The 27953-nt window shown below is 49.8% G+C and overlaps 1 protein-coding gene across 1 annotated transcript; it reads left to right on the top strand.

Moving 5' to 3' along the window:
• Positions 1-101: 101 nt before the first annotated feature.
• Positions 102-27465, top strand: B4GALT1 (beta-1,4-galactosyltransferase 1). The gene is made up of 6 exons (XM_082074503.1): positions 102-395; positions 12279-12514; positions 20090-20277; positions 21663-21785; positions 23321-23425; positions 23999-27465. Exons 1-6 carry the CDS (start codon positions 167-169, stop codon positions 24132-24134), a joined length of 1017 nt encoding a protein of 338 aa, XP_081930629.1. The 5' UTR covers positions 102-166; the 3' UTR covers positions 24135-27465.
• Positions 27466-27953: the final 488 nt, after the last annotated feature.

Raw genomic sequence — 27953 nt, 5'->3', positions numbered from 1 at the left:
GATGGCGGGGAGGGTTCCGCCGCGGGCGGGCGACGGGAGGCTGCGGGCGGGGCGCGGGCGCGACACCGCCCCCCGGCGGGCGGAGCCACCGCCGCCCCCGCCCCGTCCCCGTCCCCCGTCGGCGGCGCGGCGCGGGGCGGGCGGCGCTCCCCGCCAGCGCAGCGGCATGAAGGAGACGTCGCTGCCCGGTACCTCGCTGCAGCGGGCCTGCCGCTTCCTCGTCGCTTTCTGCGCCCTCCACCTCTCGGCCACGCTGCTCTACTACCTGGCGGGCAACGCCTTGGGGCGGATGGGCAAACCCGAGCCCCCGCCGCGCCGCGCGCCGCCCTCCAACGTCTCGTTGTCTCCCGCCACCCGGCCGTCGGGCCTCTGCCCCGAGCCGTCCCCGCTGCTCGGTGAGTGCCGCCCCGCTGGGGCTGGGGCGGGTAGAGGGGCTCCGCTTCCTCCCCTCCTGTCGCCCGCCCCGCGAGGGCCACGGCGGGGCGCGGGCATCACGGGCGGCCGCCGCGTCCCGGAGCCTCGCGTCGGCTCCCGGTGTCCCTCGTGGGTGTCTTTCCCCGCGGGGCGGGTGTGGGTGTGACAGCGGCGCGGCTGCCCACGCGTGTCGCCGCCGCAGCCTCGCAGCGCCCGGCGGAGGGGGATTGTGGGAGAATCCCCGGGGAGCCGGTGTTTGCGGGGAGCGAGGCGCGGATGCTCTCGCAAGGAAGGCGGCAGCGAGCGGACCCCCGGCGCTTTTGGGGAGCGCTCCCTGCCCGTCCGGCTGGGTTTCTTTCTGGTTGTCGGGGAGGTTGGGTAATTTCCTCTGGCAACTCTACCCAAAATACTCCCCTTGCGCAATCTCACAGGAAGGATCCGGCGGGCTGTCCAGGCTTTCGCAGTCTTGTGTGTGCGCGGACCTGCTCGATGAGTGGCATAGATTTACAAAGCGCTGTGAGGCAGGGTCATGAATACAGTTGTTATGCATCCCAACGGCACTTCCCACGTATTTGGTCCTGTGATGCTGTATCCTGCCTGATACGTGGCAGCCTGGAGTGTGTTTTATCTGCACTGGAGCTGTGCACCCCACAGGCCTTTGCCAGGACTGGAGGGCTGTCAGGCTCTTTGTGGGTTTGCAGCCTGCTAGTGGTCTAGTTTTTACACTGATCACCTGTAGCTGTTCTGATCCACCAGCTTTGTCACAAGGGAGAGGTGGGGGCGAGGTGAATTTCAGCTTTTTTCCTCCCCTTACAAGGCTCTCATCCACCTTGCTGTTTGTAGCTGCTGCTCCTTGAACAGACCCTCGTGTGGTGTACGTAGAGTCACCACTGTGACCAGCCAGCATCCCAGTGGATAGTGACCTGGCCACAAGCTATTCAGGGCGTGGAGCCTTGGAATGATTTCTGTCTCTATCAGCATGCCACTTTAGTCCATACACCTTTATTACCAGAGATCACAGTGGAGGAGGAGACTTCCGAGAAGCTACCTGTGGTTTTCAATTTACAAAACCGACACAGAAATTCGTAGTTTCCCTTGGTGTTCACTGGTCAGCTGTTTATGGATCAATGCATCTGAATAACAAATGACCGGTTTGTTATTTTAGGAAGGTGGTTTTGAGGTCACTAAGAGGAACTGTGCTATGGGTTTTTTTTTGTTGTTGATTTTTATTCATATCTTTCACTTTTTTTTTCCCCTAGATCACTTTAAGTTGAAAGTGGCTGTGCATGCCTGTCCTCATGGACTGGATGTGGGAGCCCTTTATGAATATTGCTTTGCTTTAGATGGTCTCCACTTACCCTGATCCTCTCAGGAGTGAGTCATGTGCTTTTGAAATGCCTGGAATTTAGAGAAATGCTCTTAGTGTCCCCAAGATTCAAAGTGTTATCACAGTTAGATGCTGAAGGATCAGTTAAAATATTTTATGCTGCCTTTGTAACATCTTCAGTGCAATTTGCAGAATCCACCACAGGCTATTGGAAGTGGTTACCTATGTTCAGACAGCTACAGGGCCGTGCAGAGCGTAGCTCTTTACAGCACAGCAGGCAAACGGTTTCTAGCTGTGTTACCTTCAGTACTTGTATGGTGGTGCACTCACATGCAGGCTGGCACTGTCACGGCTTCCAGGTTTGTAGCCAGCATGTAGGTGAGAAACCTGATGGGTATTTATTTTTTTCTGCCTTTTTTTTTTTTCAGGTTTAGGTAGCAAGCAGCATTTGTAAAACAATCGTGTTGTGCCTCAGATGCTGGTCAGAGCTGAGTCTGCCCTGATCAACATCTCATGTATCTCTAAGGCCAGAGTGGGGGATGGAGAGGTGTACACTGCAGGCATTTCTAACACCTAATTCACTCACCCACAGTTAAAAGAACCCTCTTCTTTTTGTGCACAAAGCTCCTATCAGTTTGAACATAACAAGCAGGCACCAGCAATCACCTTCCTGAGATTCCCACCTTCCCAAAGCCACGGAGAAGGGCTTCAGATGAGAACAGGCAGCTCCAGCTGCCCGACTGCCCTATTCCCTTAGCGTAAACCTAAATTTCTTGAAATGCACCTCTCTTTTTTTTTTTTTTTTCTTTTAATTTTCTGCTCCCGTCCTGCCCGCGCTGTGGGGAAACATGTGATGAATCATGCAGGATATGTGTGACTGAGCTGCTTGGGCTTTTTGAATGGTCACATAGCCAGGTACTTGTCTCAGAGGCCCAGAGGTTTCTTTGGGGCGCTGTTTAGAGAGAGTCATTTACAATCCCTGCTGTCTGGATCTGCAGCAAATGGATTACCTGAAAGAGGTTTAATCTCTACAAGAAGCAGGCAAATTTAAAATACTTCTGTGGTTCACTTGCCCTTATTTATAATTTAAAAGCATAAATCGGTGCTGGGGAAATAATACCATAATTCAACTTTGAATTAAAAGTCCTTAACAGCTATGAAATTCTCTAATACAAGCTAGTATAAGGATTTTGGATTTATGCTCCAGTTGAGAGCTATGTGCCAATGAGTATCTTAAATGGGGTACTGAGAAGCAGTGCCTGTTCTTACTGCAGTGAAATTTCAGCCTCCTAGAAGCCCAAAAGCAAGTAAAAACAAATCTATCCTGCATCTGTCCATTCCCCAAACTGTTATATTCTTTAAGAGCTGTAGAACAGTATTGTTAAAAAAACCCCAAACAGTTAAAAGCTGCTCTACAGAAGTAGTATATATGTTGGCCTAAGTGCTTTCAAAACAGTATAGTGCTTTTTTTTCTATGTTTTCCATGAGGTCTTTGTGTTTTGGTGGTGGAGTAGTTATGTGCCTGCTGTTTTTAGGAAGGAGTGCAGAAGAGGGCACATTCTTTGCTGGGGAGATTCCTCTCCAAAAGAGCTTGTCTTAAAGCAGCGCTTATCTTTGGGTGCCAGAAGTCTGCAAAGCAGAATCTCACGGACAGGCTTATCTGTATTTCAGGGATGTCATTTTCAAGTCCTGCCTGATCAAGTGCACGTGTTGTTTATGGAGGTTATTTTAGAATACAGCTGTCTCCTTGCCCATTTTTGATCCCCATTTAGATGCCAGGTGTGGCTGCTAAGGGATGGCAGACTGAAGAGATGTATCGTTACCCGCAGGCCTGTGAGCATCTCATGGCAAAGATGACCCAAGTATGCTAAATATGTTCCAGTCAGGTGTCCGTTTCAATAGCTTTTCACCCTTGGATTTAAGTTTAGAAAACTGACAACCCCAAACCCTAAAAAAACCCTGGGGATTGAGAGAAAGTAGCTCCTTTGGGCAGCCTGTGGATGAGCATCTGTCGGTCAGTTGCAGGGGAAGGACCTGTGGTAGGGCTTTCTCTCTGATGCACCACTTCTCATGCCTGTGTAGTCAGTTGCAAGCAGTCGCTCTGAACTGTAGATACTGAAGATATGTGATGAGAATGTTCTGATGCTTTGAGGTTTGTCTGGAGGAGACAGAGGTTGCTTGTCAAAGCAGTGGTGATGTTTACTGCCTGTATTACAGAAGTTTTTTTATCTTCCGCTTTTTTTTTTTTTAAACTTTCCAATACAGCCTCTATCTCTGGTGCCTCCCAGGCCGGGTGCTACAGACATTACTTTGCTCATGTCTGCAATCTGAATTGTGCTGTGTCCCTCCGCTGCCTTCTTTCAAAAAAGTAAAACAGAAACTCAAAGAGAAGAGCATGGAGAGGGCTGGGGGAGGGGGAGCTAACACGTGGACCAGTTTGCTCAAAAAGTTAAGCTTCCTTGGCCTCAAAAGAGAGTTTGAGAAACTGTTAAACTTCTCCAAAGCATATGTTTAAGATGTTTGGCAGGGAGTGGACGCGCGATTCTGGCAACGCTGCCGACAGCCCTGCCGCTACCCGTGTGGTCGGGACCACGTCGTACCTCGGAAGCGCAGGCTGTCTCGGCGGGCAGGGAGCAGCCTTTGTGGTGAGAGCATCCTTAGCATCCTCTTATCTGGTCAAAATGAAGGTCAAGGACTATTAATTGGGTTTGCAGTCTAACTCGGAAAGGTACTGCGCCTTCCTGTAAAGCAGCTGTTTTGGGAACACGGCACAACAGATGGGATGTGCTGGGGACAAAAGGAGAGTTTTCCGTCTCGTGCTTCTAGTGTTTTATAATGTACTTGTTTCTCTGCCAGCGTTGATCTGAAGCAACAGCTAATTTCTTTGGAAACTGGGCCAAGTTTGTGTTTGGAAAGAGGCGGACGCTTGCAGCTTCCCGAACTGCACTTGGATGCAGAATTCAGTTAAGCTCTCAACATTCCTCCTCTGGTGTGGAGCTCCTTACTCTGACTTCACTCAGCAGATGGAGAACACTGTCACTGCCTTGAGGTCCCCCTCCCACCCCAAAAGGCAGTGTGCGTGGTCCTCAGCCGGGAGGTGCTCTGGGTCTGGTGGCCTCATCAACAAGCCCAAGGCACCAGGCTGCTGGGCTTCACCACTCAGCTCATCTTCTCGCTTGTGGACCGTCCTCTCCAGCCAGTATCCTGCAGCTACAGCTCCCTTCCCTCTGTCCTGTGCACCCTTCTCCATGGGGCAGGAGGGGTTTTGATTATAGAGGTTTTGGGGATAGAGTCGTCCAGTCCACAGCAGTGCTGCAGTGGTGGGGCTGAGGACCTGGGGTTTTTCTGGGATGTGGACAAAGTAGTGTCAGTGTCCAGCTTGCCCCTGTCTCTCTGGGCTGGAAAAAGTCTTCCTGATCGGCCCATCCCCACCAGGACAGTGTTTTCCTTTGTGCAAATCACTGCCTAGAGCTCCTGCCTGCGAGGAGAGGTGCTTGGTAAGCAAGGCGTAGATTCAGTCCTCCGGATGGGCAAGAGGTGGCCGTGGCCGCTGTCAATGCTGGGTCATGGCAAACAGACTTTCCAGCTGCCTGCTGGCTGCAGCTGAGCTGCAGGAGCTCGGGGCAGTCCCCAGGCCCCTGCAGATGTTTGTCTGAAAGAGGGCTGCTTGTGTCACCTCCCCTACCACTGATCCCCAGGCCAGGGTGTCACTGGACTCGTGTTGAGGGCACTTACCTGCAGCCATGTCTTACTGAAGCTGGCAACGGCCCTGTGAAGACTTCGTGGGGTGGGTTTCTGCAAATCTGGGTGCTCAGGGGCAGCGAGGCTTCAGCAGCCGTTTTCCCAGGCACACAATGCCCGGCTCCTGTCCTCACCTCCCACACTCCCTGCCACTCGTAGCACCCCCTGCTTTTGGGGGTGCACAAGCCCTGGCTGACTTTTGGCCAGACAGAGGCACCTCTGCCCCACATGGCACCCACTGCTACTGAGAGAGTACACCCCAGCCCTGGGGCAGCGCTGGGATCCAGGTGCAGCCGCCACCGGCCATATGGGATGGGGTGGGGGGGCTGGGGGCTGCCTTGCAATTTGGGGCTGCCCCTGGCAAAGCCCTGTCCCTGAGATGCCACTCAGCCGGGGAGAGCTCCTGTCTGCCCATCCCATCCTGCGGCGGGGTGGGGGTTCCTGGTGGGGGGCAGCTCAGCTTTTTCTCTGATCCGGGCCTCTCTGTTTGTTTGTTTTGAGTTTGCTGTTTGAGGGCTTGGAATTTAATTTTGTGGCGGCAGCGAGCAGGGCTAATCGCGTGCAGATTGCCTGGCTCAAAGGCAGATGGTTCAAAGCCGCTTCAGTGAGCGTGTGCTGGATTTGAGCCACCGATGAGGACTTTGCTTCTCTCCCAAAAGTACCTTCTTGTGGAAGTGACGATCTTTTTTATTTTTTTTTTAAGACACCATGTGCTAGTCTGAGACCTTGTATTAGAACAGGCAGTGTTTGGGGTTGGATTAAGACATTTTTTTATGTCTGTAGTCACTCAGTTAATCATGCAAACCTGTCATCCTGCAGGCTCAGCGTTGCCAGTGTGTGATGCATCCTGATTTTTTTCAGCCTGTTTCCCTTTGGGGTCCACAGATGCAGATGCCAGACGCTGCATGAGCCTGCCCAAGACCAGGGATGTGCTGGTGTAGCACGCTCAAGCCTTGCGTTGGCATAGCTGACATCTGTGAGGGGATGCAACTTTCCAAGTGTAGACCAGCCAAAGAAAATGTATCCCAGTCCTTGGGAATGGAAAGGCGCTTTTTTTTTTTTCTCACTGGGATATTTCTGGCCATACCCAAGGATGGCTTTTTGTTGTTGTTTTAAACATTCAAGAGGGAGTGAGAGCTGCAGGCAGCAAAGGGCAGCAGCCGCCAGCCACTTAATAGGAGACAGAGATGTCCCCATGGTTATTTTGGCTAGTGGGTTGCAGGCCAGGCCAGGAGGCTGCTCAGGGGATGCGTTTAGGTGAGGGGCACTAGGGCTGTCCCCCCACCACAGGGCTGAGGCCCAGTTCCAGCTGGGCTGGTGCTGCCTGCGTGGGCGCTGGCGCAGCTCTGAAGTTGAGCTGATTTTAATAGGAAACTCGTTCTTTGCTGAGCCGTGGGATGCAGCTACCTGCCTGCCCTGGAGCTGTCACGTGGGTCTGGGGGCTGGAGAGACCCCTGATCCACAGCCCGGGGTGCAGGGACTTGCCCCTGCATTTTCTAGGGTGGGGCTGGTTTTGTTTTTTTGCAGTCAGGGTAGACTTGGTGTGGCCGATGGGCCCTTCCCTTTTCTGCTGGGCCCCTGCAAAGAGAGGGTGGTTGAGTGGGTTTTTTTGTTTTTGTTTTCTCTTTCTGCAAGTTCTGCTTCTCTTTTCCAGCTTTCCTTTCGTATGAGGTTCATCTGAGCATGGCAGTGCGGATGTGCACGTGGCTCAGCAGCCAGAGAGCAGCACCCGGCTCTCGGCCAGGGTAGTGGAAATGTTCTTTTCTGCTCTATTTGGGGAGAGATTTTTTCCGACCTCCATGCCACACGCTTTTGCTTTCATTCTCACTAAATTAAATGTCTGATATTTGCTCCTGGCTTAAAGCAAACAGGTGAATTTTGCCGTTTGTCCCAGTGAAGTGTTTGGGAGGGCGATTCAGTCTGCTGGATCACCTCTGCAAACCTGGCCCTGAGCCCCGCTGCCCTCCTTCCCATCTCCTGCTGCTGGGGCTGCACCGCCCTCCTGTGGAAGGGGTTCTCCCCCTGGTCCCAATCTGAGCCCCGCCCCAGGCTGCCCTTTGTGGCTGCTGCCCCATGTGGTGTCACCTGTCACCACCTGCTTGGATAGAGCAGGTCACCATCCCATTCGCAGCCCTGCTGGGGATGCAAGTGAACAATTCTGGCTCTGCGGGGCATTGCCACATGAGTTTTCCCAACACTTCTAGTATCTGTGGTCCAGGGAGGCTGGGGCAGCCTCTAGATTTATTATGGCATCAGGCTGAGAGGGTTCTGGACTTTTTGTGTGAGGGTCCTCTCATTTGGGTCAGCAGGATGAGCCAAAGAGGTTTAGCTGTTGTGGCAAGCTTGACCATTCGGACGTCGGGGACAAGAAGATGACTGGGGCTGTGGGCCAGGTTCCTGAGGTCTGAGAGCTGTGCTGGCTCTGGGTTTTTCAAGCCTCACCTTATGCTTTGTGTGGGAAGCTGCTTCCTGTTTGTGTGCACCGCGACCGGCACCCGTGCCTTCACAACGCCTTTCCTCCACACCGTCCCGCTCAGCAGAAATGCTTCTGAGTGTCAGAGATGGGGGGCGGGAGGGGGTTGGCTTTTTTGTGTGCCTGTCTCTCTCTTACCCTACCACTGCCACCTAAAACCTCCTTTCACAGTCTCTAAAGTGTTTGGATATGATGCTGTGCTTTTGTGTCTTCTGCAAGCTACTGGCAGTTGCTTATTCACTTTTTAAAGGTTTTCTTTTGCTAAAAATGTATGTTTGAGGCTCATGAAGCTGCTCTGTTGGAATTTTGTAGCTCTGACTCCAAAACCTGTCTGCCTACCAATCCCAGGCACTGTGTGTGACTGGAGTTGTGACTCCACATAGCTCTGTCATGCCTGTCTGTTCTTAGCAGGGGCTCGATATACAGTGGCTCCTATGTCAGGCAGTCACCTTAGGCAGAAATAGAAAAGGTTGAGATTAAATCAATCAGGCTGGAAAGTTTACCTAGAGAACACATAGAGGGATACAGTTTTGGCTGATGGGGCAACACTTGCAGCAAACTTCTTGGCATTGGCAGATCATGTCCTGAGTCAGCATCCTGGGGAGACAACAGCCTTGGGGCTGCTGGTTATCCAGGTAGTCACATTTCAGACGAAATGATTTAAAATTCGCAACTGGAACTGTGACTCTGGTCGCTGATTGGAAAGCCTGTTTGCAGATTTGGCTTGTTTTGTCCTGCTTGGGAAGTGAACTGAAAACATTGATTTGCAGCAGGTAGTATGTTGCTGTTGCTTTTTGTCAGCCACATGGCTTTACAAAGTCTAGTTTCTTTTAGCTGTTCCATAGTTGAAAACAGCCTATTCAGGTTTTTTGCATTTTCATATTCTTACTGACTCCAGCGAGTGTATGAATTAGGTGACTTGCATCAAGCCTGCCTCAGAAGCAGCTGCCTTGCTGTATGTGCAGTGCCAGTGACTGGGGTCTGCTCACTGACCTGCGTGTTGGCTGCATCCCTCGGGGCAGCATTTACAAGGTGTGCTGCCTTTAAAACTGATTTGATTAACTTCTCACCAGTTTCCTTCAAGACTCTGAAACTGTTAAATCTTTGACTTCCACAGCTGTTTTTTTATCATGAATGTCTTCTTCTCTCCCATCTTTTCCGTGCTGATATTCCAGCCTCCTGAAAGTAAGCGAGCAAGTGCTGGTGGGATGAGAGGTCCACGTTTGGTCTGGGGGGCTTGTGGGTACCAAGCTGCAAAAAGCCTTACTTGCGGTGTCCGGACACTTGTGGCTTTCCTTGCCCAGCTCCCGCTCACAAGCCACCAGTGGGAGATTTCACCTGTAAATTCACCTAAATAACAAACTTTAGTTTCCTCGCCCCTTACTCCGTGCCAGTGAGTGTGAGACATTAAAAGATCCTTTGTTTGCTAAACCAGAAAGCATCCCCTGGGCTGACGGGGCTCATAGCTGTTTCCCTGGAGCAGCACCCGGCAGCTGAGCGGGCGGCAGCTGGGAGCTGGGAGCGCGGTGACTGGGAGCCCGTCAGGAAAGGTCTCGCTCAGGGACGCAGCCGGCTGGCGCCTGGAAGCGGCGGGGCTGGCCGGGATGCGCTGTTTCCGCCCGCTGCTTCCTGCAGCATCCGGCAGGTTGGTCCTGCTGCTGGCTGCAGGGTGCGGGCAAGGCAGGGTAGTTAACCTCCATGGGCAAAGATGCCCAGCGTAATCCTGTTTGCTGGCCATGACTGGTTAGGTGACCCGTGCCCACCACAATGCCTTTTGCTGTTTTAAATGCACAGAAGTGTGGCATCATCCTTAGTGCTGGTCTCCTAACGGAGGTGATGCCGTGGGGCAGAGGGGTGGGCAGGGGTGTGCAGGCGTGGGTTGAGGCCAGACGTTGTTCTGGGAGAGTGCTCTCCACCAGGGTGGGGGATGAAGCAACAACTGAATTCGGAGGAAACTATGCACTGTCTGCCCCTCCTGCCCCCACTGGCCTTGTTGCTCTGGCACCTGCACCCGGCTTGTCCCAATGTGGGGGTGGTTGTGCCTGGCCCCCAATCCTGCCACTGCTGAGCCCTGGTCCTGGTTGTGCTGCTGCTGCGTGTTCCTTCCTGCCTCAGTTCCTCCCATTCTTGCCTCTTCCTCCCGCTGCAGAGCACCCTTCCAGCTCTCCCTGCATGCTGCTTTTGACCAGAAGGGCTTCATTCCCAGCCATGCAGCCACAAGGCAGGCATCGTGCCGTGTAACAACCCCGCAGGCAGATTGGGGATGCAGCTGGGAACTGTGTGAGTGCTGAGAGCGTGGGCAGAGTGATCCCAACAGTGCCTGGGCCCTGAGAAATGGCTGCTTTTCCCTGTGTGAGAGAGAAACATGCAAACTTGCCTAGTTAACCTTTGCAAAATGCAGAGAATGGGAGATCCCTTTGCATCCTGTCCATGGTGCTGGTTTCTGCAAGGTCTTGCCTCTGCTGTGCAGGCAGTGAATCAGGCGGCAAAGCTTCTTCGCTGCCTCTGCGGGTGCACTGAGCACCTCTGCCTGTTTGGCCCATCTCCTTCTTGCCGTCTCCAGCCTGAGTGAGCACACGTTTTTAGACCAGCACAACTGAAGGCATAAAATCATAGAATGTCCTGAGTTGGAAGGGACCCACAAGGACCATCGAGTCCAACTCCTGTCTCTGAATAGGACAACCCCGTAGTTGACACCGTGTGTCTGAGGGCGTTGTGCAGTCTCTTCTTGAACACTCTCAGACTTGGGGCCGTGACACCTCCCTGGGGAGACTGTTCCAGTAGCTTTTTCTAGATAAACAACCAGGGAACAAGCTGTGAGCCTAGAGCATGATTTCTGCTTTTTTTAGTAGCCATGTGTTGGGTATGCACAAGGTTGATTGTGAGGGCCACTTTTTAGAGCTCTAAAAATCACTATGCCCTCTTTTCAAGGGGCTCCATAAGCACAGTGTTCGCACTGCTGGCATGTGTGCACTGTCTGTGCCCTCAGAGGGACGTGGAGGTCTCTTCAACAAATGCGAAGAGGAGACAGTGGCTCCAAGACACAGATGCGAGTGCGTGCATGCACACACGCATTCACATCCAGGTGGAGGAGAAAGAGAGGGCACAGCAGCCAAATCTTTAAGGAGTGATCCCCAGCCTAGTGTTTATGGTAAAGACCTTCTGCTCATGCATCTACCCGCTGCAGATGTTTTACTGGGAGCTGAGCATGCATGCAAAACCCAGTTTATCAGCTCACCATTGCTGGGAGCAGGACATGGCAGCAAGAGCGGTCTGCCTGCTAGCAGCTACCTCACTTGTTCGGTTTTTGCTGCAAGCCTGTTCATCGGGGCTGGAACAGCTGGAAGCAAATGCTGCAGAAAGGACAGCCTGGATGTTAAGAGGGGGGACATCCACAAAAGGGCTGTGGTCCGCGATGTGTATTTAGCCCCAGACCCACGTACAGCTGTATGGGAGGGACCGCTTTGGAGCCAGCGTGTCAGAGCAGATTGCCCCTGGCAAGCAAAGAGCTCTCCTGCAGACATGTGAGCTGAAATCTTGCAAAGTAGGTCTCCTCAGCCATATCAGTGCTGTATCAGGCCGGGGCTGTTGCTGCCCTCTCTCCCTGTGCTCAGCCTTGAGCTTCTCAGGAGCTGCCATCCTCTCTGTGGTGCCAGGGGGGCTTCTCAGTTTTACACAGCAGTTTTGGCACAGATTATTTTGGCGGTTTCAAAACCTACCGCTATTGAAACTGTGCGCAGGAATTGCCAACATGCATGCAAATCTGAATATATTTTTTTAGCCGTTCTAATGCGGGACTTTTAATAAATAATGGGTATGCCTACAGAACACTGAAAGTATCTAAGAAAAAAAGCAAGAAAGGGGGTTTTATTCACTTAGCATCTGGCTAACCTTGGCATAAGTAAATAAATCGAGAGGAGAGCAGGACTATTTTTGAAGTGCTTGACTCTCACGCTGCGCGAGGTGGGTAAGGACGCAGAGGGCAACACTCTTCTCTAGGCTGGTTTTGTGGCCAGTGGGAGCACAGCTGTTGGTTTGCCACCCGAATAGGAGGATTTTCAAGACTCGTTTGGCATCAGTGACTTGTTTGGGGTCTGATAGCAAGAGGCCACAGCGTTTGCGAGTTTGCTCTGAATGGTTTTGTGCCCTTCTTTGGGTACGGCTGGTCCAACCTTCCACACCTCTGTGCACTGCTGGGATTTTGCTTGGATTCAAACCTCTGTTTTTAAAAAGCAAAACAAAAATATCCAAGGGTGTAAAGGATGTCTGCTCAGATAAAAGATTATGTGTGCTAACTCGCCTTGTGCTGTGCCTCTCTTCCAGTTGGTGCACTACATGTGGAGTTTTCCCGGCCTGTGAACCTGGAAGAAGTGGCGAGAATAAACCCAGAGGTCAAAGCAGGAGGTCGTTTTGCTCCGAAGGACTGTATAGCAGTTCAGAAAGTAGCAATAATCATACCATTCAGGAACCGAGAGGAGCACCTGAAGTACTGGCTTTATTACCTACACCCAATTCTCCAAAGGCAGCAACTAGATTATGGAGTATATGTTATCAATCAGGTAAGATGCTAAAGACATAGGGCAATTTTGCTTCAATTATTTTGATGGGAAATCTGGAATCTCCTCCTTCAGTTAGGCGCGATTCACTCTAAAGAGCTTCTGCTTAAAGAAACCACATGGTGTGGAGGGAAAAAATCCCTAACAGCACAACCCAACCTAATTTCTCTTTCCAAATGTTCCTTTTTCCCCAAGTGCCGCAGGAATTGTATACAGAGATCTCTGAAGTGACAAGGTGGCATTAATGCCTAATCTAGCACTGGGCATGCCATAAAGCTGTAGGATTTCACACTTACTTACTCAAGCAACTTCTGTTCATGTTAGTAAAAATGCACAAAGTGTCAGGATGGAGAATGCAAAGGTGTGGCAGTGGAGCAGGTGAGTGATTGTCTTCAGGTGAACAGAACAGAAAAGAAACAAGGTGGATTTTTTGTTTTGTGTTTTTTTTTTTTTTTCTTTTTTCTTGCTATCTTATGGCCTTAGACCTGTCTTTAAATTAAAGAAAAAAAAGGCATGTTTCACTCCAAACAGCCTCTCTTAATTAATACCATAATGGCGGTTAAATGAATAGGTGTTGTTCTTACTTGGAAAAGCTTAAAATATATAGGCATTTGCATGGGCTGCAGCATGAAAGAGCAGATGCAGTTCTGAGAACCCCAGCAGATACCATCGGCTGGACAAACTCACAGAGCAGTTTCTCTCATGGATATGTATTTATATCCTGTTTTCTCAGCTCTGTAAAGACTGAGATGAAATAACATGCTTCTTTAAATGTAACTCCTTAAATTTGCAGATCAGCTGATGTGTTTGGGCATATTAAACATCACGAATATTTAAAGTGGTCACCCAAGCAATACATTTCCTCACAGAATTGAAAGTAAAGGCAGACCTTTTTCTAGAGAAAAAAAAATGCTCTGCTACTTGTATTTCTCTTACTTTGCTCATTTCCATGGTGCCAGAGATCCGGGCAAAAGTGATTTGCAGGGAATTAGCGGTAGCTCCAAGCACAGCATCCAAGATGCTCTGGCTGACTGTGCTTGTGGCCTGGCAGCCATGTTGCTGAGGGCACAAGGCTTTTATGCACCATACAGACTGGCACGCTGTGCCCCAAAATTAAGCCCTGTAAGGAGTCCCTTCTTGTGTAATGCAAAGAGCAGCTGGTGCTGCAGCATTGCAGCAATGTGGGGCCAGCCCCAGCCCTTTGTCCTTCAGGCTGCACTGGTGCCACAAGGATAGAATCATAGAATCACAGAAGAATTTTTGTTGGAAGAGACCCTGAAGATCGTTGAGGCCAACCATAACCCAACTCTGGCACAAAACCATGTCCCTGAGAACCTCATATACATATCTTTTAAACACCTGCAGGGATGGTGACGCCACCACTTCCCTGGGCAGCCCGTTCCAGTGAAGAAATTTTTTCCAAATATCCATTCTGAACCTCCCTGGTGCAGCTTGAGGCCATTTCCTTTTGTCCTACCACTTGCTACTTGGGAGAAGAGACCAACACCCTCCATGCTACAACCTCCTTTCAGGTAGTTGTAGGCAGTGATAAGGTCTCCCCTCAGCCTCCTTTTCTCCAGGCTGAACAGCCCCAGTTCCCTCAGCCGCTCCTCACCAGACTTGTGCTCCAGACCCCTCACCAGCTTCATTGCCCTCCTCTGAACTCGCTCCAGCGCCTCAATGTCTTTCTTGTAGTGAGGGGCCCAAAACTGAACACAGGATTCAAAGTTGCTTGAGCCGCAGTCCCCAGCGGTCACCGAGGTGCAGGTGGCAGAGCTGCATGCCTCCCTTCTCTGAGCGTGCCGCAGAAGCAAGGGTGTGATGCAGCTTCCAGCAGTGATCCAGTGATAGAGGCTGCTGCTTTCCTGGCCAGGTGTGGCTCACCATCTGTCTCTACCAAGGACTGGAGAGAGCTGCCCGCTGCAGTCCAGGGGCACCCATTGTGGGCAACCGGCTGTCTCCATCGCAAAGAACTGGTGGTGCAGCTGTGGTTGGTATTTCGCCATCAGTGGTGTTCAGGAGTAAGGAAGGTAAGGGACCCCATCATGTGGAGCTGCACAGACAGTGTCCAAAGCCTGGCTGGAGCTCCTGCTGCTACTGCGATGGTGTATGTTGGCTTGCATTACTTTGTGTTGCTGGCTCCTCCTCTCTGGTCCTGTCCTTCAGTGCTAGGGTTGTCAGGCTGTCTGTATGCTCTAAACTTAACCCTCAAAAAAATTATTGAAGCAAATGTTTTTTCCAGACACATCCCTTGAGCAAAGTTGGAGTGACATCCAGTACAAAGGGTACATATGTCCTGAACACATGGCAGCGGTAGGTTAGCAAGTAAGACTATTTATAAAATAAACATGCTCCTTCTGCGTGCCTCTAACAAGCTGTGTCTGTATGAGGCAGAGTGAACAGTAATAGTAAACCTACTGGATGCATCTGTTGAGAGTGATTGCGAACACTGAGTAGAGAGAGTTGCAGAAAATGTATTAATTCTAACAGAAGTACAGTAGGAAAACAGTCTTATTTCTCTGCTATCTTGACATTTGCTTTTCTCTTTTTCTTGTCTGTCCTTCCCTTTGCATCTGCCCTCCTTTTTTTTTATTTTATTTTTCCTTCTAGTGGGGAAATATTACCTTTACTTGTTAATCCTGTCTATAGCAAAGCAATCACTGAAGCAAGGAGAATTACTGTGTGATCTGGTTCTTACACGCTGCCTACGTGCTCTTCTGTGCTCTGCATCTCATAGAAAGAAAGAGGAGCGCTGAGCCCTGCTACTGCTGCACTGGTAATGTCAAACTTCTTCCTTTCAGCGCAATGTGTTTCCCTCACCGGTCCATTGTGTCTCCACCATGCTGTTCTTGCGTGCCTGAGTACCTCAGAGTAGGACCTGGCTGAAGTCAGGGGGATGATGTTTGCAAAATGTCCAGTGTGTAACAGGAGCCAGTGGAAAATATATATTATGCTTCACCCTCCGCACCCCACCCCTGGCAAAACCTAATTCCGATGCATGTTGTATCTTTCAAATAAATTTGAGAAGAGGACACGCGGCTGGGCACACTTTCTGAAGTGCCCATTTGTTGCCATGCAAGCTTGACTTCATCACATGAGGAGGCAGTGGTGGGTTTGTGGCATCTGCCTCAGTCCTGCTTGCTCTCACCATTACCCGTGTGCTCTCCGGCACCTTCAGCTGCTGCCACTGGGGTGCTTAGGTCTAGAAATGAGTTTTCTCGCTGCATTTCAGCCTGTGCAAATGCTCATAGAGACAGACAGAAGATTGGGAAAGGGTAGACTTAGCAAATTCCCTGAAAACTATGCAGTTGTTCAAGCGTTTTCCACTGGCCCCTGGTGCTGCCTGCAATGTCCTTGGTAGCAATTTTCCAGAGTGTGTGTGTGAGTGCAGAGTGGTTGGGGCATCACACTTATTAATGTTATTTTGCAGGGGGTGTCAGGACCCTCAGGTATGTGGGAAAGGAGGGAACTGTCCATGGCTCCTGCTTAACCTCATTGTGGTGGGAGAGGAGAGTTTCCTCTGTGTCCACTCTCTCCTGCTGCCTGATGTAATGGTGCTGATGCCTCAAAATACCCTCTGGGGAAAAAGCAAAATGTCTTCTCGTGTCTCTTTATGGCCCTGGAAATCTTTCTACCTGCTCAAGTCCACCGGAGCGTGGACATTCATGTGGACATCGTGTGCGTGGTTCAGGCTGTTTTGGGGCATCCCTGACTTAGCTAGCAGTGTCCTGTTGGAGGTGATAACTCTCTCCCTGCCAGCCAGAAACATGTATCCTCACAATTACCTCCCTGAGACCTCGTGAGTTTAGAATCCATATGAGAATGATGCAGCCATGGGTCCCCTGCTGTGCTGTCTGCAGGAGGAATCAGAGAGCTGCCTCCTACGTGGATGTGGGAGGCAGGAAAAAATTGAGACAGATGACTTCTTGCTGGTTTGCAAGCCCTTTAACTTGAGTGACAGTTCCAAAAACCTCGATTTTATCTGTCTGGCAGCAAAAAAAGGTAGCATCATTGGGTAGGTCTGGCCAAACAAACCAAATTCAGCAAAGGTAAGGGATGGAAAGCAGAAACACCTGGGTGTTCTTTTGCTCAGGCTGATCATCACTAGGTGTGAGGAGGCATCAGCATTAGATCCTGCAGGACCCAGGCAGCAGGTTTTCCCCCTTCGGCCAGTCTCTCATGGACCAGAGAATGGGGATGGACTTGGGTGTGCTGGGAGAGACATAGGGAGTAAAATCATGAACCAGAAAGAGGTGCTGGGCACCAACACTGAATTTAGACATGAATTAAGTTTCAGGACAAGAGCACATAAGGAAAAAAAATTCAGAAAAAAAAAGCAAAAATGTGCTTGGACATTTTCTGGTTGAAAGCCTAGGAAAGACACGGAGGCTGCATCTAGTGCTTGGCTGTGTTGTCAAAGGAGCAGTCCCCTGTGCACTGCCTAGCCCTTCAGGATGATGCTTCTCTGTCCAAGCAGGCCTGAACAGAACCATTTCCTTGTGGCAAATTACAGGGAGACTCCTTGGGATGAGGAGCTGCCGAGCAGAGGCAAGGGCTGGAGGTTTCTTCAGTTCTGCTTTGTCCGCTCTCTCGAGGATTGCCTGTGGCACTGTGCCCTGTGCTGACCTGGGGGGGACAGCAGCGCAGAAAGGAGATTTCCCAACTCTGCCTTTTTTTTTTCTTTCAAAAACTTGGGGATCAGTCGGAGATGGAAGCTGGCAGCACGTTTCTGAGTTTTGAGAGATATGAATCTCATATACTGCAAGTGTGCCGGTGCTTCCACATTGCCTCAGGTAAAGAAACAGAGCTTTCTGCAAAAAGCAAAACCTCTTGTCAGTCTTTTTTTGCTTCTGTACGTGCTGTGAAGCTCCGTGTACCTCCTGGGACAGAAAACCAGCCTCCTCTCCTCAAAGGAGTCACAACTGGTAACAGCATTGCAAGATTTGCTTCATGAGCTACTGGCTCACTGTAACATTACTAAAAAAATGGCTTGGAGAGGTGGGTTCGTTGGGTTTTTTTGTGTGTGATTTTTGTTTCTCCTGAAGCCTTTTGGAACCCCCAGTGTGAAGCTGTGTAACCGTTTGGGAGGAGGGCAGCTGTGCCCACGCGAAGTGTTTGCCGTGTGTCTGGTCCCTCTCCATGCGTGGGGCCTTGGTGCACGCTCTGCCGGCGTCCGATGGGTGAGGTGGTGCTCTTGGTCTGGTTACTGCCCCGTGCTTTGGGCGTTTTTCGTCGAGAAGTTTAAAAACCCAGCTCCTGGTAGCATTGTTAATCCCTAAGTGTCCCTAACCCAGAGGAGTTAGAGGCTGCCTGAAGGTGTGGGTTAATTATGGCTGAGCTTCTGCTGGTAGCAAAATGGGTGTGAGGTAACCTTTGCCCTGAAATTTCATTATGAAAAGCGCAGCCAAAGGGTGTGAAATGAGAACAGGCTTTCTAAGCTGGAGCCAGGAGGTGCTTAGTGGTGTGAGCACATTGCACTTTGCTCCAGCACTGGGAGAAGTCACCCTTGGGACTACGGAGCCAGGCCTGGGTTTGGTGCTGAGGGACCTGAGGAGCACTCGGCCGCTGGGGCTGGGCAGCCCCCTTTGCAGGGGAAGAAAACCCCCCGATCCCACAGCCTCAGCCGCTCCGTCTCCCCAGCCTTTTTCTTTGACTTGCCTTAATTTTCTACACTCAAGTTTTTACTGCTCTTGCTTATGCATGATGGTGATCATCTTCCCACCACCTTAGTTACAGTGCGAACCTTTTTGTTTCAGGTGAGGATGCTGAGAATTTGCTCAGATCCTCCTCCACAAAAGCTCACTCCTCCCTGTGAAGTCATTTGTGCCCCAGGCAGGTGATGAATGCTTTTGAAAACCTTGGTTTGACACTTGCATGTTAAAACCTTCATTTGAAAGATATTTGTGGCTGTTTCAAGAACCTGTGTTGGCTTTCCAGCTGCAGGTCCATTAACTGGTCAGGATTAAACAGTTTCCAAAACGATTATTTATTAATCAGGCAAAGCCATTTGGGAGGAGGTGATGTTTTAAGCTTCTGTTCCTTGGGCACAGTATTTTAGCCATCCTTGATTCTCATCCCATGCTGATTGTGGGTACTGCAGGGTGGGGGAATGCCTTGCACAGTGGGAGAGTCCTTTGGCTTGACACTGTTCCAAGGGTTTGCAGGAGGCAAGGTGGGATGTGGTAGAAAAGATTTAGCAGTCTTGGTTTACAGGCTGGCAGAAAACTTCAGCCTCCTTCACCACTTCAGTGGTGCCCTATGAGTCCCCTTCTGCCTGCTCTGTTCCCCTGCACAGAGTTTGGGTTTGAAGCTGCTGCTGCAAAGTTGGGTCTTAGAGTGGAAATCTTTACACTCAAACCACTGGTATTCTTGGGTTTGTGGCTATGAGTGTGTTGTTTCTTTCTGAAAGTTCTCAAGCAATTTGCAAGCCTATACTTGTGCTCAAAGCCACGTGTGCTTTTGAAACGTCTCTGCCTGAGAGAAGCCAAACATTTCTCTTTGGGCGCCTCGTTGCTTAGAGTTTCCTGCCCTGCTGTCTGCAGGTCCCTTCATTAACTGCACCTGCCCTGGGACAAACGTGCCCTGCTGCCATGTCAGCTCTTTTCAGGTCCTTCCCATCACCGTGACAGCCCCCGTGAGGCCCCTGGGTGGGATGGTGGGTCACATCATGCTGCAGCTGGCAGAGCAGCAGCAAGGAAGGGACCGTGCACCGTGGCAGATGGCGGCGTGAACCGTGGACTTTATGGGAAGCAGCACACACCCTCCTGCCATCCAGGAGTCAAGGCTGTGTCACTGTCATGTGCTGAACCAGCAGTGCCTTTTTCTGGGAAGCGTCCTGCTACCGCATGTGCCTGGCTGGCCAGGGCTTGGCACGGGAGCAGGAGCGAGCGGCAGGGTGGCAAACCTTGGCTCCTGGTGCTACCTCACACTATGCAAGTTGATCAGGTGTACTCTACACATGCTGCTGAGCAGAGGCCACGCTGCAGTTCCACTGCCCTGTTGTGGCAGAGCTTAGGAAGATGGTGCTGAAGTCCTGGCCACAGAAAGGTTTTGGTCTGTGGTCATTGTCCTGGCTGTAAGCTGAAGCATCACCAAGGTTTCTCTCTGTAGCAAGGGTCCATTCTTACAGAGGAGCTCATCTCTCTTTGCTTGTCTCCACTGCTCCAGGAAGCCCCAGCTGCCTGTCCTAGCAGTCTGTGAACTTTGTCACAAAATCCAATCCCAAAATGCCTGTGTGTGAGGTGGGACGTGGGGACCGCTCAGCATTAAACCTGCCCTCTTGGAGCCTCCCACCACAGGAGAGGAGCTGAACTGGGGCCAGCCTTTCCTCAGCCATTTCGGCTGCCCCTGCATTCTGCAGCTGGCTCAGATGCCACTGTCCCATGGGCGGCATTCTGGGGGGGCCTTGCTGCAGACTTGTTTTGTGGGGGAGTGCTCCGGCTCGAGCTCAGTCCATCACAGGCATGCCAACCAGTGTAGTGACACTGGTGTACAGTGACAGGTAAGAAACTGCTGACATCAGCTGTTAAATTTAAGTCACTTAACTCTTTTTTTTTCTTTTTTTTTCTTTTGAATTAGGATGGAGAAGAAGAATTTAACCGTGCTAAACTGCTGAATATAGGATTCACAGAGGCTTTGAAAGAGTATGACTACGATTGCTTCGTGTTTAGTGACGTAGACCTCATCCCAATGGATGACAGGAATACCTACAAATGTTACAGCCAGCCACGGCACCTCTCTGTATCCATGGATAAATTTGGATTTCGGTGAGTTTCCTTTTGGAGGGGCATTTTGTTCCTAATATTGCTGTTAGCCTAGCAGGCCAGGCAAAGCATTACACATCCCCACCCAGTACTGAAAGCATGGGAAAATGTCTCTGGCAAAAGCCTGTCTTGGCGTGTGCATCCCTGCAGGGAGCGGGTGGCTGCGAGGATGGGCTGGAGGGGAGGAAGGAGGAGAAGCAGTGCTGAGCAGTTTATTAAAATTCACAGCTTCTGCAAAGCAAAATGTAGGGCGAGGAAAAACTAAAGAGCCCATCGTTTTGCAGATGCCTGCCTATCCCTTCTTGTGTTTCAGGCTGGAAGCTGGAAGACAGCTAGTGTTTCCAACCAGTCTGAAAAGTGAGACACTCTCATGCAGTGAGAATTATGGGCAGCTTTAAAAAGACTGCATTGGATGCTATTTTAAGAGAAAATGAAATATTTTTGGCTGTTCTGTTTCGGGCCACTGAGGGATCTGCCTTGGTATCTGAGAGCAACACAAAATGCAGTGCCTTTCAGCATACATTTGGGTACAGCAAGCTGCTGCAAAGAAAAATGTGTCTTGCTTTTCCTTTCTTGTGTATGTTTGGGTTTTTTGTTTTGTTTTGGGGTTGTTTTTTGTATCCCAATACCTCAAGGGGGAGTTTTAAAGCTCATCTATAAAGTTAAAATCAGTCATGACCCCATGGTGGCCAGTAGTGCTGAAGATAGAGCAGTGGTGTTGCTGGCAGGACCCCTGCACATCTCCGCTCCAGACCTCAGCTCTGCCTGGCACGGGGCCGTCGCTGCAGCAGCTGCACATTTTTCTTGCAGCTAGATGAGGCTTAGAGCAGAAATGCAGACACAGGGTTTCTTACGCTTGCTGAAGCACAAACAAGGTCTGCGGTAGAGCCCAGTGGTCCCTGCCTGGGTTCTCTCCTGGTGCTGTGGGTCTGAATGTCATCTGTCCCCAATACCCTGGTGAATTGTTCCCCATTTTGAGCCAGAGCTGGTTGGTTTTGTGCAAGGCGAGTGGTGGAGCTGTAGGAAGAGGAGGCTCTGTGGGACCTCCGACTCCTTGCTGAGCTCTTGCCTCTCCCAGGACATGCATGTCACCCATCTGTCCTTTGGCAAGGTGACGTGTATCTCACTGGTTTGTCCTTTGAAGACATTGTACTTAGTGAAAGTCTACAGCTGCTGCGAGTTGTAAAATAACTTCCTGGCTGTATTTGGAACGGAGCCTACCAGCTCTGTCTGCCTGGTGTGAGCCCAGGGCACCAGGACACGTGCTGCTCCCTGCTGCAGGGAGGCACGGGGCTGACTCACCGTGGGCTGGCGTGAAGGGCAGCAGTAAGCCCTTTTCAGGTGGGCAGGCTGCTCCTCCTCTAATGGCCTTTTCTTCCTGCTTCCAGGTTGCCTTACAACCAGTATTTCGGAGGTGTGTCTGCCTTGAGCAAAGAGCAGTTCAGAAAGATCAACGGGTTCCCAAACAATTACTGGGGCTGGGGTGGTGAAGATGATGACATTTATAACAGGTAAATAAATACCTGCTTTCGCACCCAGGGTTCCTCCAGGGTGGGGACGAGCCCAGACCTGTTGCTCTTGCCTGGTTTGGGGGGTGCAGGGTGTCTTTTTGTCCCAGCCATGGGGTGGGGAATGGTGGTGGTGCATGAGCAACCTGCTGGCTCAGCAAAAGTGTGTTCTTGCTGGGTGCTGGCACCCGATTTTGGAGCTCCCAAAGTATGCTGGGGAGGGAGTCCAGCTGGAAAAATCCCACCCCTGCGCCTCACACACATTGTTCAGCTGCCATGCAGCCCTGCAAGCACACAGGCCAGGGCATGGGTTGGAGCAGTGCACTTCTGGGCCTCCCAGCACAGGCCGAAGGAAGGGGATTTGGGATTCCCAGTGGGGTGGAGAAGACCTTGACCCACCTAGCCCTGTGCAGCCCGGGGCTTGCCTAGGTCTGCAGCCTCACAGTGCATCCCTTTGTTCCCAGGGAAGCTTCGCTTGTCAGGCTGCGAGCAGCTTTAAATAACACCAAGAGCTGTCGGTTCCTGCCTGAAAGGAAGCTGAGCAAGGCTCAGAACTGCAAGACAGGAGGAAGGTGTTTGCACAGGGCAGGCAGGGACCACCCGTCCCTAAAGACTGGGGTGAGGGGGATGTGGGGTTGTGCTGTTTCGTGGCTGTGCATCCCCAAGACAGTCACTGTGATTTGGGAAGCCCTCTTCACTTTTCTCGATGGCAATACCGGTGTGTGGTCTTTACTCTGGGCTTTCCAAACTCTTCTGGGCTTCAGGGAGGTTCTTCGTAAAAGTGCTTGTACCCTCCTGAGGTTCATTAGTTCTGTTCAATAAATCAAGCAAGGAGCAACCTTCCAGTGGGGCAGCACATTAAGAACAAGTTGGTAGACTTCTCTTTTTGGGGAACTCAGGTTTTGAGGAACAGAAGATGCTATGTAGAAATGAAAAGAGAGATGCAGAAAGGAAGAAACCACATGCGTTTTCAGCATTGGTGTCCATGAAGTGCGGGTGCCTTGCAGAGAGCATGCAAACAAAGACAGGCTGTCCCTGGCCTGGCAAGTCCCAGCTGGGACCCTTGTGGCTCTGACTGTGTGTCATACCCCCCTCCCCATGCTGCTTAACCACCATTCACTTTGGTTTCTACCAGCACTGTAGTTTTCACATCAAAAAAAACAAATGCTCCTCTGGCTACTTTCCAGATAGGTTACAAACTAGATGCCTCCCATTCAAATTCCAGTCTGCAGCCTGGGGCAAGGTTGGTGCAGGCACTGGAGGAGCTGGCGGTGCAGGTGAGGGTGTGGTGAATTAGCAGATCCTTGGTGCTGGCAGGGGGATGTCTCTTGTTCTCATGCTGATGTGCCTGCACAGAAAGGGACTGGCCTTCCCCCCTTTCAGTGTTAGCAAGCCTGCAGTTGCACTAGCTGCATCCTAAAAGAAAAAGGGGAGGGATGGGCAAAACCGCAAAAACCAATGGTCATTTGTGGAAGGTATGGCAGAGCACCCCACATCCGTCACCTATCATGGGTGTGTAATGTACTTGTCTTTTACAGGCTGGTGTTTAAAGGCATGGGGATATCGCGTCCAGATGCTGTCATTGGGAAGTGCAGAATGATCCGTCATTCCCGGGACCGCAAGAACGAACCCAACCCCGAAAGGTGTGTCCTCCACCCCGCACCAGATTCCAGGGGTGCCCCCTGCCCTCGCCGATCCGGCTGCTTGGCTTTCCTCTGCCCTGCACAAAGCCTGATGGCAGGAAGCCTGTGGCCATCTCCTCCCTTGCTGACCTTTGTTCCTTAAGCTGTAACTCGCCCCCTTCCTCCAGCCAGTTTATTTATTTCCTTATTACAGACCCTTTGCCCCAGATTTTTATGGCACCAATGCCTCTCACGCTTTTTTTTTTCTTAAATGCAGCGAATTAAGCTCTGAGCAATTCTTTCCAGCTTGTCTTTAGTGTGTAAAGCCTGTACTCTAGTGCAGAGCTGGAAAAGGACCTGTGTGATTTAAAAGCCTGGCTGCTTTTTACTGGCTAAAATTTGACTCTGTAGAGATGCCTTTGCCCGCTGCTCAGGTTGGCCAGTCTGGAAGTTTACAGTACCCGTACTAATACACATGTTCTTAAAACTCTGAGATGCTGCCTGAGAGGCTATAAAAATGACGTGTGAAGTTCTGCTTGTTTAAACTTTTCTTTCCTCTTTCTTTGTTTTTTTTTTTCCTTCCCCATTCTGCAGGTTTGACCGAATTGCTCACACAAGGGAGACAATGAGCTCTGACGGCTTAAATACATTATTCTACAAAGTGTTAAGAACTGACAAGTACCCTCTGTATACAAAGATCACAGTGGATATTGGCTCGCCAAAGAGCTAACATCACAGACTCAGGAGAGACCTTGCCTATGTTGCCCAGGACACTTGGCCTCACTGATGCTTTTATATCTGCTGGTTTTGTAACAGTTGCAATGAACAAAAAATAAGGGCCTCTTTTGGCATGCCAAAGCGTCTTCAAATTGTTTGGACAAGTGCTTTTTTTTTTCATTCCAAACTTGACTTTACACAACTTTCTAGCTCTCCATTGTTTTGTAAGTCCAGAAGCTGTACATAAGAGTTGTAAATATTTAATTTGCCAGAAAATGTTGAATCTGATCTATTTGCTGCAGTGCTCCCCATGTTGAGTTAATTGCTGGACCTAGATTTTACTGATTACAACTGTGATGCATCAGCAATTACTGCCCATTTTATTTTGATATTTTAAATGAGGTGAATGAAACATTCCTTTTAATTCATTCCTGGTTTTACTTTATGAAGGACTGTAAAATGCTGCTAGAATTGTATACGTTTACGCTTTGCATTAGTTTTTTGGTTTTTTTTTTTAATGGAGACAATATATTTTCTTTTTTTCCTCATAGTGACCAAAATAGACATCTTCTCTGTGTGCAGAGCAAGTGTTGAACAATCAGGTCTGGATTCAATGCCTGTCATTATTATTTTTAGTCTCAAAGGCGGCTTTGAGTGAGTTGAGCCGGAGTTAGCCAGAATTTGCCAGTGTGCTCCCTGTGTGAGGTGGGAGCTACACAGATGGCATCTAGAAAAACCACTGGCTTCAGACAACCTTACTTCTGGATGTAATAGTGACTTTTTGCCTCAGCACAACACCAACCTGTTTTGTTTGGGTCTTTTTGTTGTTGTTTTGGGTTGTTTTTTTTTTTTTTTTGGGGGGGGGAGGTAGGGGAGTGGAGGTGAGGTGTTTTGTTGTTTTGTTGGTTTTTTTTTCGGAAACAAAGATTAATTGATTTAATTGCACAATTAAATTATGGCCTTAAAATGTGCTGACACCTGTTAACAGTGGTAGAAAGTTACTATGCTATTTAAACATTGTCTGAAGCTTCCTAAGAACATTTTTTTTCTTGCAAAGTCATGCATAAAACTTGAATTCACATATTACTTTTGTTGTTGTAACCTTTTAATAACTTTTTAAAGTAATTTGTATATCATCATCAGTATATTTAATACCAGATTAAACTAGGGTGCAGCATAATAGAATATGATTCAAGGCATCCTTTATCTTCAGACCGGTAGGCTTTTTATGTGCATCATTATATATAAGCCATGTATTATATTTGCTCTGCATATTTGTTCATGAAATCTCCTGCGGTGCTGAGGTATTCACAGCAGGGCTGACACCTAATCTATTTGTCTTCACCTAAAGGCTGTTAAAATACATGTCCTCTATCGGGAAACTCCTTTCTGATTTTCTCGGGCTTTAAGGGACATGCACGTTTTGGAGTACTACTTTTTGTCAGTGCACCAGGGCACTACCTGTATGTACAGACACCCGTCTTTTCCTTCCCGTGACCATACGAACACCTCAAGTGCTGACACCCTCAGAGCTGGTTTAAGCGATTAAAGCTCTCAGCCAGAACTAAGAACTGAATTCCTTCTGGGGAGTACTTTGCCACCAGCTCTGACCACAGCAATTTGCACTTCCTTGGCCTGTGCTGAAGGCTGTTGAAATCAGGGACACTGCTCCTGTTATTGGGGATCATCTTCAGCACTGCCTCTTTTCTTTTTTTTTTCTCGCCCCCTTCCCTTTCTTTTTTTGTGGGTGTGTTTTTTGTTTTGGGTTTTGTTTTGGTGGTTTGGGGGCTTTTTTGTTGATTAGTTGGTTTGGGCTTGGGTTTTTTTTGTTTGGCTTTGTGTTTCTTTTTGTTTTGTTTTGTTTTCTGTTGTTGAGACCTGAAGGTTTTGCTGAACCCTTGCGCTGCAGGGGTGGGATCCTGCAGGGGCCGGGCAACAGTGCGTTTCTTCTTAGGCCAGCAGTGGCTCTAACTATGCATGGAGATGTTAATTACTAGGGAGACACCTAGCTGACTTTTCAGTCTCACTTCCAAAAAGTGTTCCACCTCCTTCACTTAAAAGTTGTTGCTGTCCAGACATGCTGGTCCAGTCGTGTTGGGGGCCAGTGAAGCTGGGCTTGCATGGAGCACGAGCGAAGCACAGGGAAGCAGCCTTGTGTCTAAGAGCTGCTCTCTTGTGCTTCTTGTTGCATAAAAATATTGCACGTTTTTGGCAGGTGAAGCTCCAGCTCTTAGATGCTAAGGGGTACAATAATTTTTCAAAGGTGCCTTAGAAGCAGGGCCCCACTCCTACAGGTGGCAGATCAGCATCAAAACCCATTGAGGCTCCACTGAAATCCCAGCTCTTTGCAGAGAGCACCTGGCTATTGTGCTGAGCCTTTTATAAGTTGAAGAATTGGGACCTTCAGCTGTAGCAGTGTCTGTCTGCTAACAGGCTATGCAAAGGGGCTACCTGTTGTAATTGGTTTGTTGTTTGGTTTGGGTTTTTTTTAAATTTTTTGTTTGTTTGTGTGTTCGGGGTGTTTTTTTTGTTTTTTGTTTTTTAAAACTTGCCTTAGGATTCTCTGAAGATTAGAAAAACGTTAGTGTAACAACTCATTATCTCGCTGTACGCCGAAATCATTGAATGTCATGGAGGTGGTGTGAATGCTTGTTTCTGGCTCTTGCAATCAAAGGTTTCTACATAGGTGCCTTGAAAGAGGGTAGAAGTGGAAACTGGAAAACCAGGAAACATGAAAAACATTTTCAGCAGGGAGACGTTAGCGGTGCAAGAAGCTGCCGCTTAGTTTCTCTTCCACTGCTAAAGCCACAAGCCATGTGAAAGATGAAGCTGCCTTTCGTCGCTTGTTTCACCCTTCGGTGCTGACCTGTGATTTCCAGATCTCTTTGTCCCTGTGTAAACTATGTTGGTTGAACTCACAAAATGCCCTTGACTCAACCTGGCCATGAAATTTCTCTCCCTGGGATTTTTGGGGCCTTTTCTACAAACGCTCATGTTGCACAGAAGTGAATTCTGGCCATGACCTGTGGTTGGTGGTGGTTTTTCCTCTGCCGTACCAGTAGGAACATTCAAAATGATACTGTGTGCATAATGGTTGAAACCCAGAACAAATGGCTGCAAAGGAAATGCTAGTGCTCGCTTTCTTTGGGATTACTGTTTGCTTGTTAGGATGAGGGAGGGTCCTGGCATGCAGCTTTTTCCCTGGGATGTTCCTTGTGTACTGGTCTTGTGCGTTTCCTGTAGATGATTTTGCTTTTGCATTTTTATCATTTATATATCAATGGGTGTATAATCCAATGTCCCTACTTTACTATTGATGTCAAATAAAGTATTTTCAGTTATGATATCTGGCAGCATTACTCTGAATTACACTTCTGGCTGGGTGCATCTCTGGCCGATGGGGTGGACTGGGCCATGCCTTAGTCTCCTTCTGTTAACCTTCTCCAGCTTTTCCCCTCTCTGGTTGCTGTCTGCATCCTCCCCGTCACCTCCCCACATCCCCCCCCGCCCCCGGCCCTGACTGGCTTTCTGCACTGCAGAATTTTTACTGGCATTAGAGAAATAAATCTAAGAGTCCCCAGATGACACCAGAAAACCATAGGGATGTTCGTTTACCTGTGGGTAGGGGGACAGCATGCAAACCCCTCCTGAAAGCAGGCAGGGAATGCAAACCATCATCCAGGATGTTGGCTGCTTGGGGGAGACAGATCACTGCTTGCTCCCTGGGTGCTTGTGGGTTTGGCTGGAGTGTGGACATGGAAAGTCATTCTTGGGAAACTGATGCAAACGTTTGCCTGTGTTCTTGGCACTTTCTCATCAGAACAGTATCTGT

This window comes from Streptopelia decaocto (genome assembly GCF_964273445.1).
Source record: "Streptopelia decaocto genome assembly, chromosome: Z".
Classification (NCBI taxonomy): Eukaryota; Metazoa; Chordata; class Aves; order Columbiformes; family Columbidae; genus Streptopelia; species Streptopelia decaocto.
The sequence above is the reverse complement of the archived record's forward strand: the minus strand, read 5'-3'. Positions and strand labels throughout refer to the sequence as shown.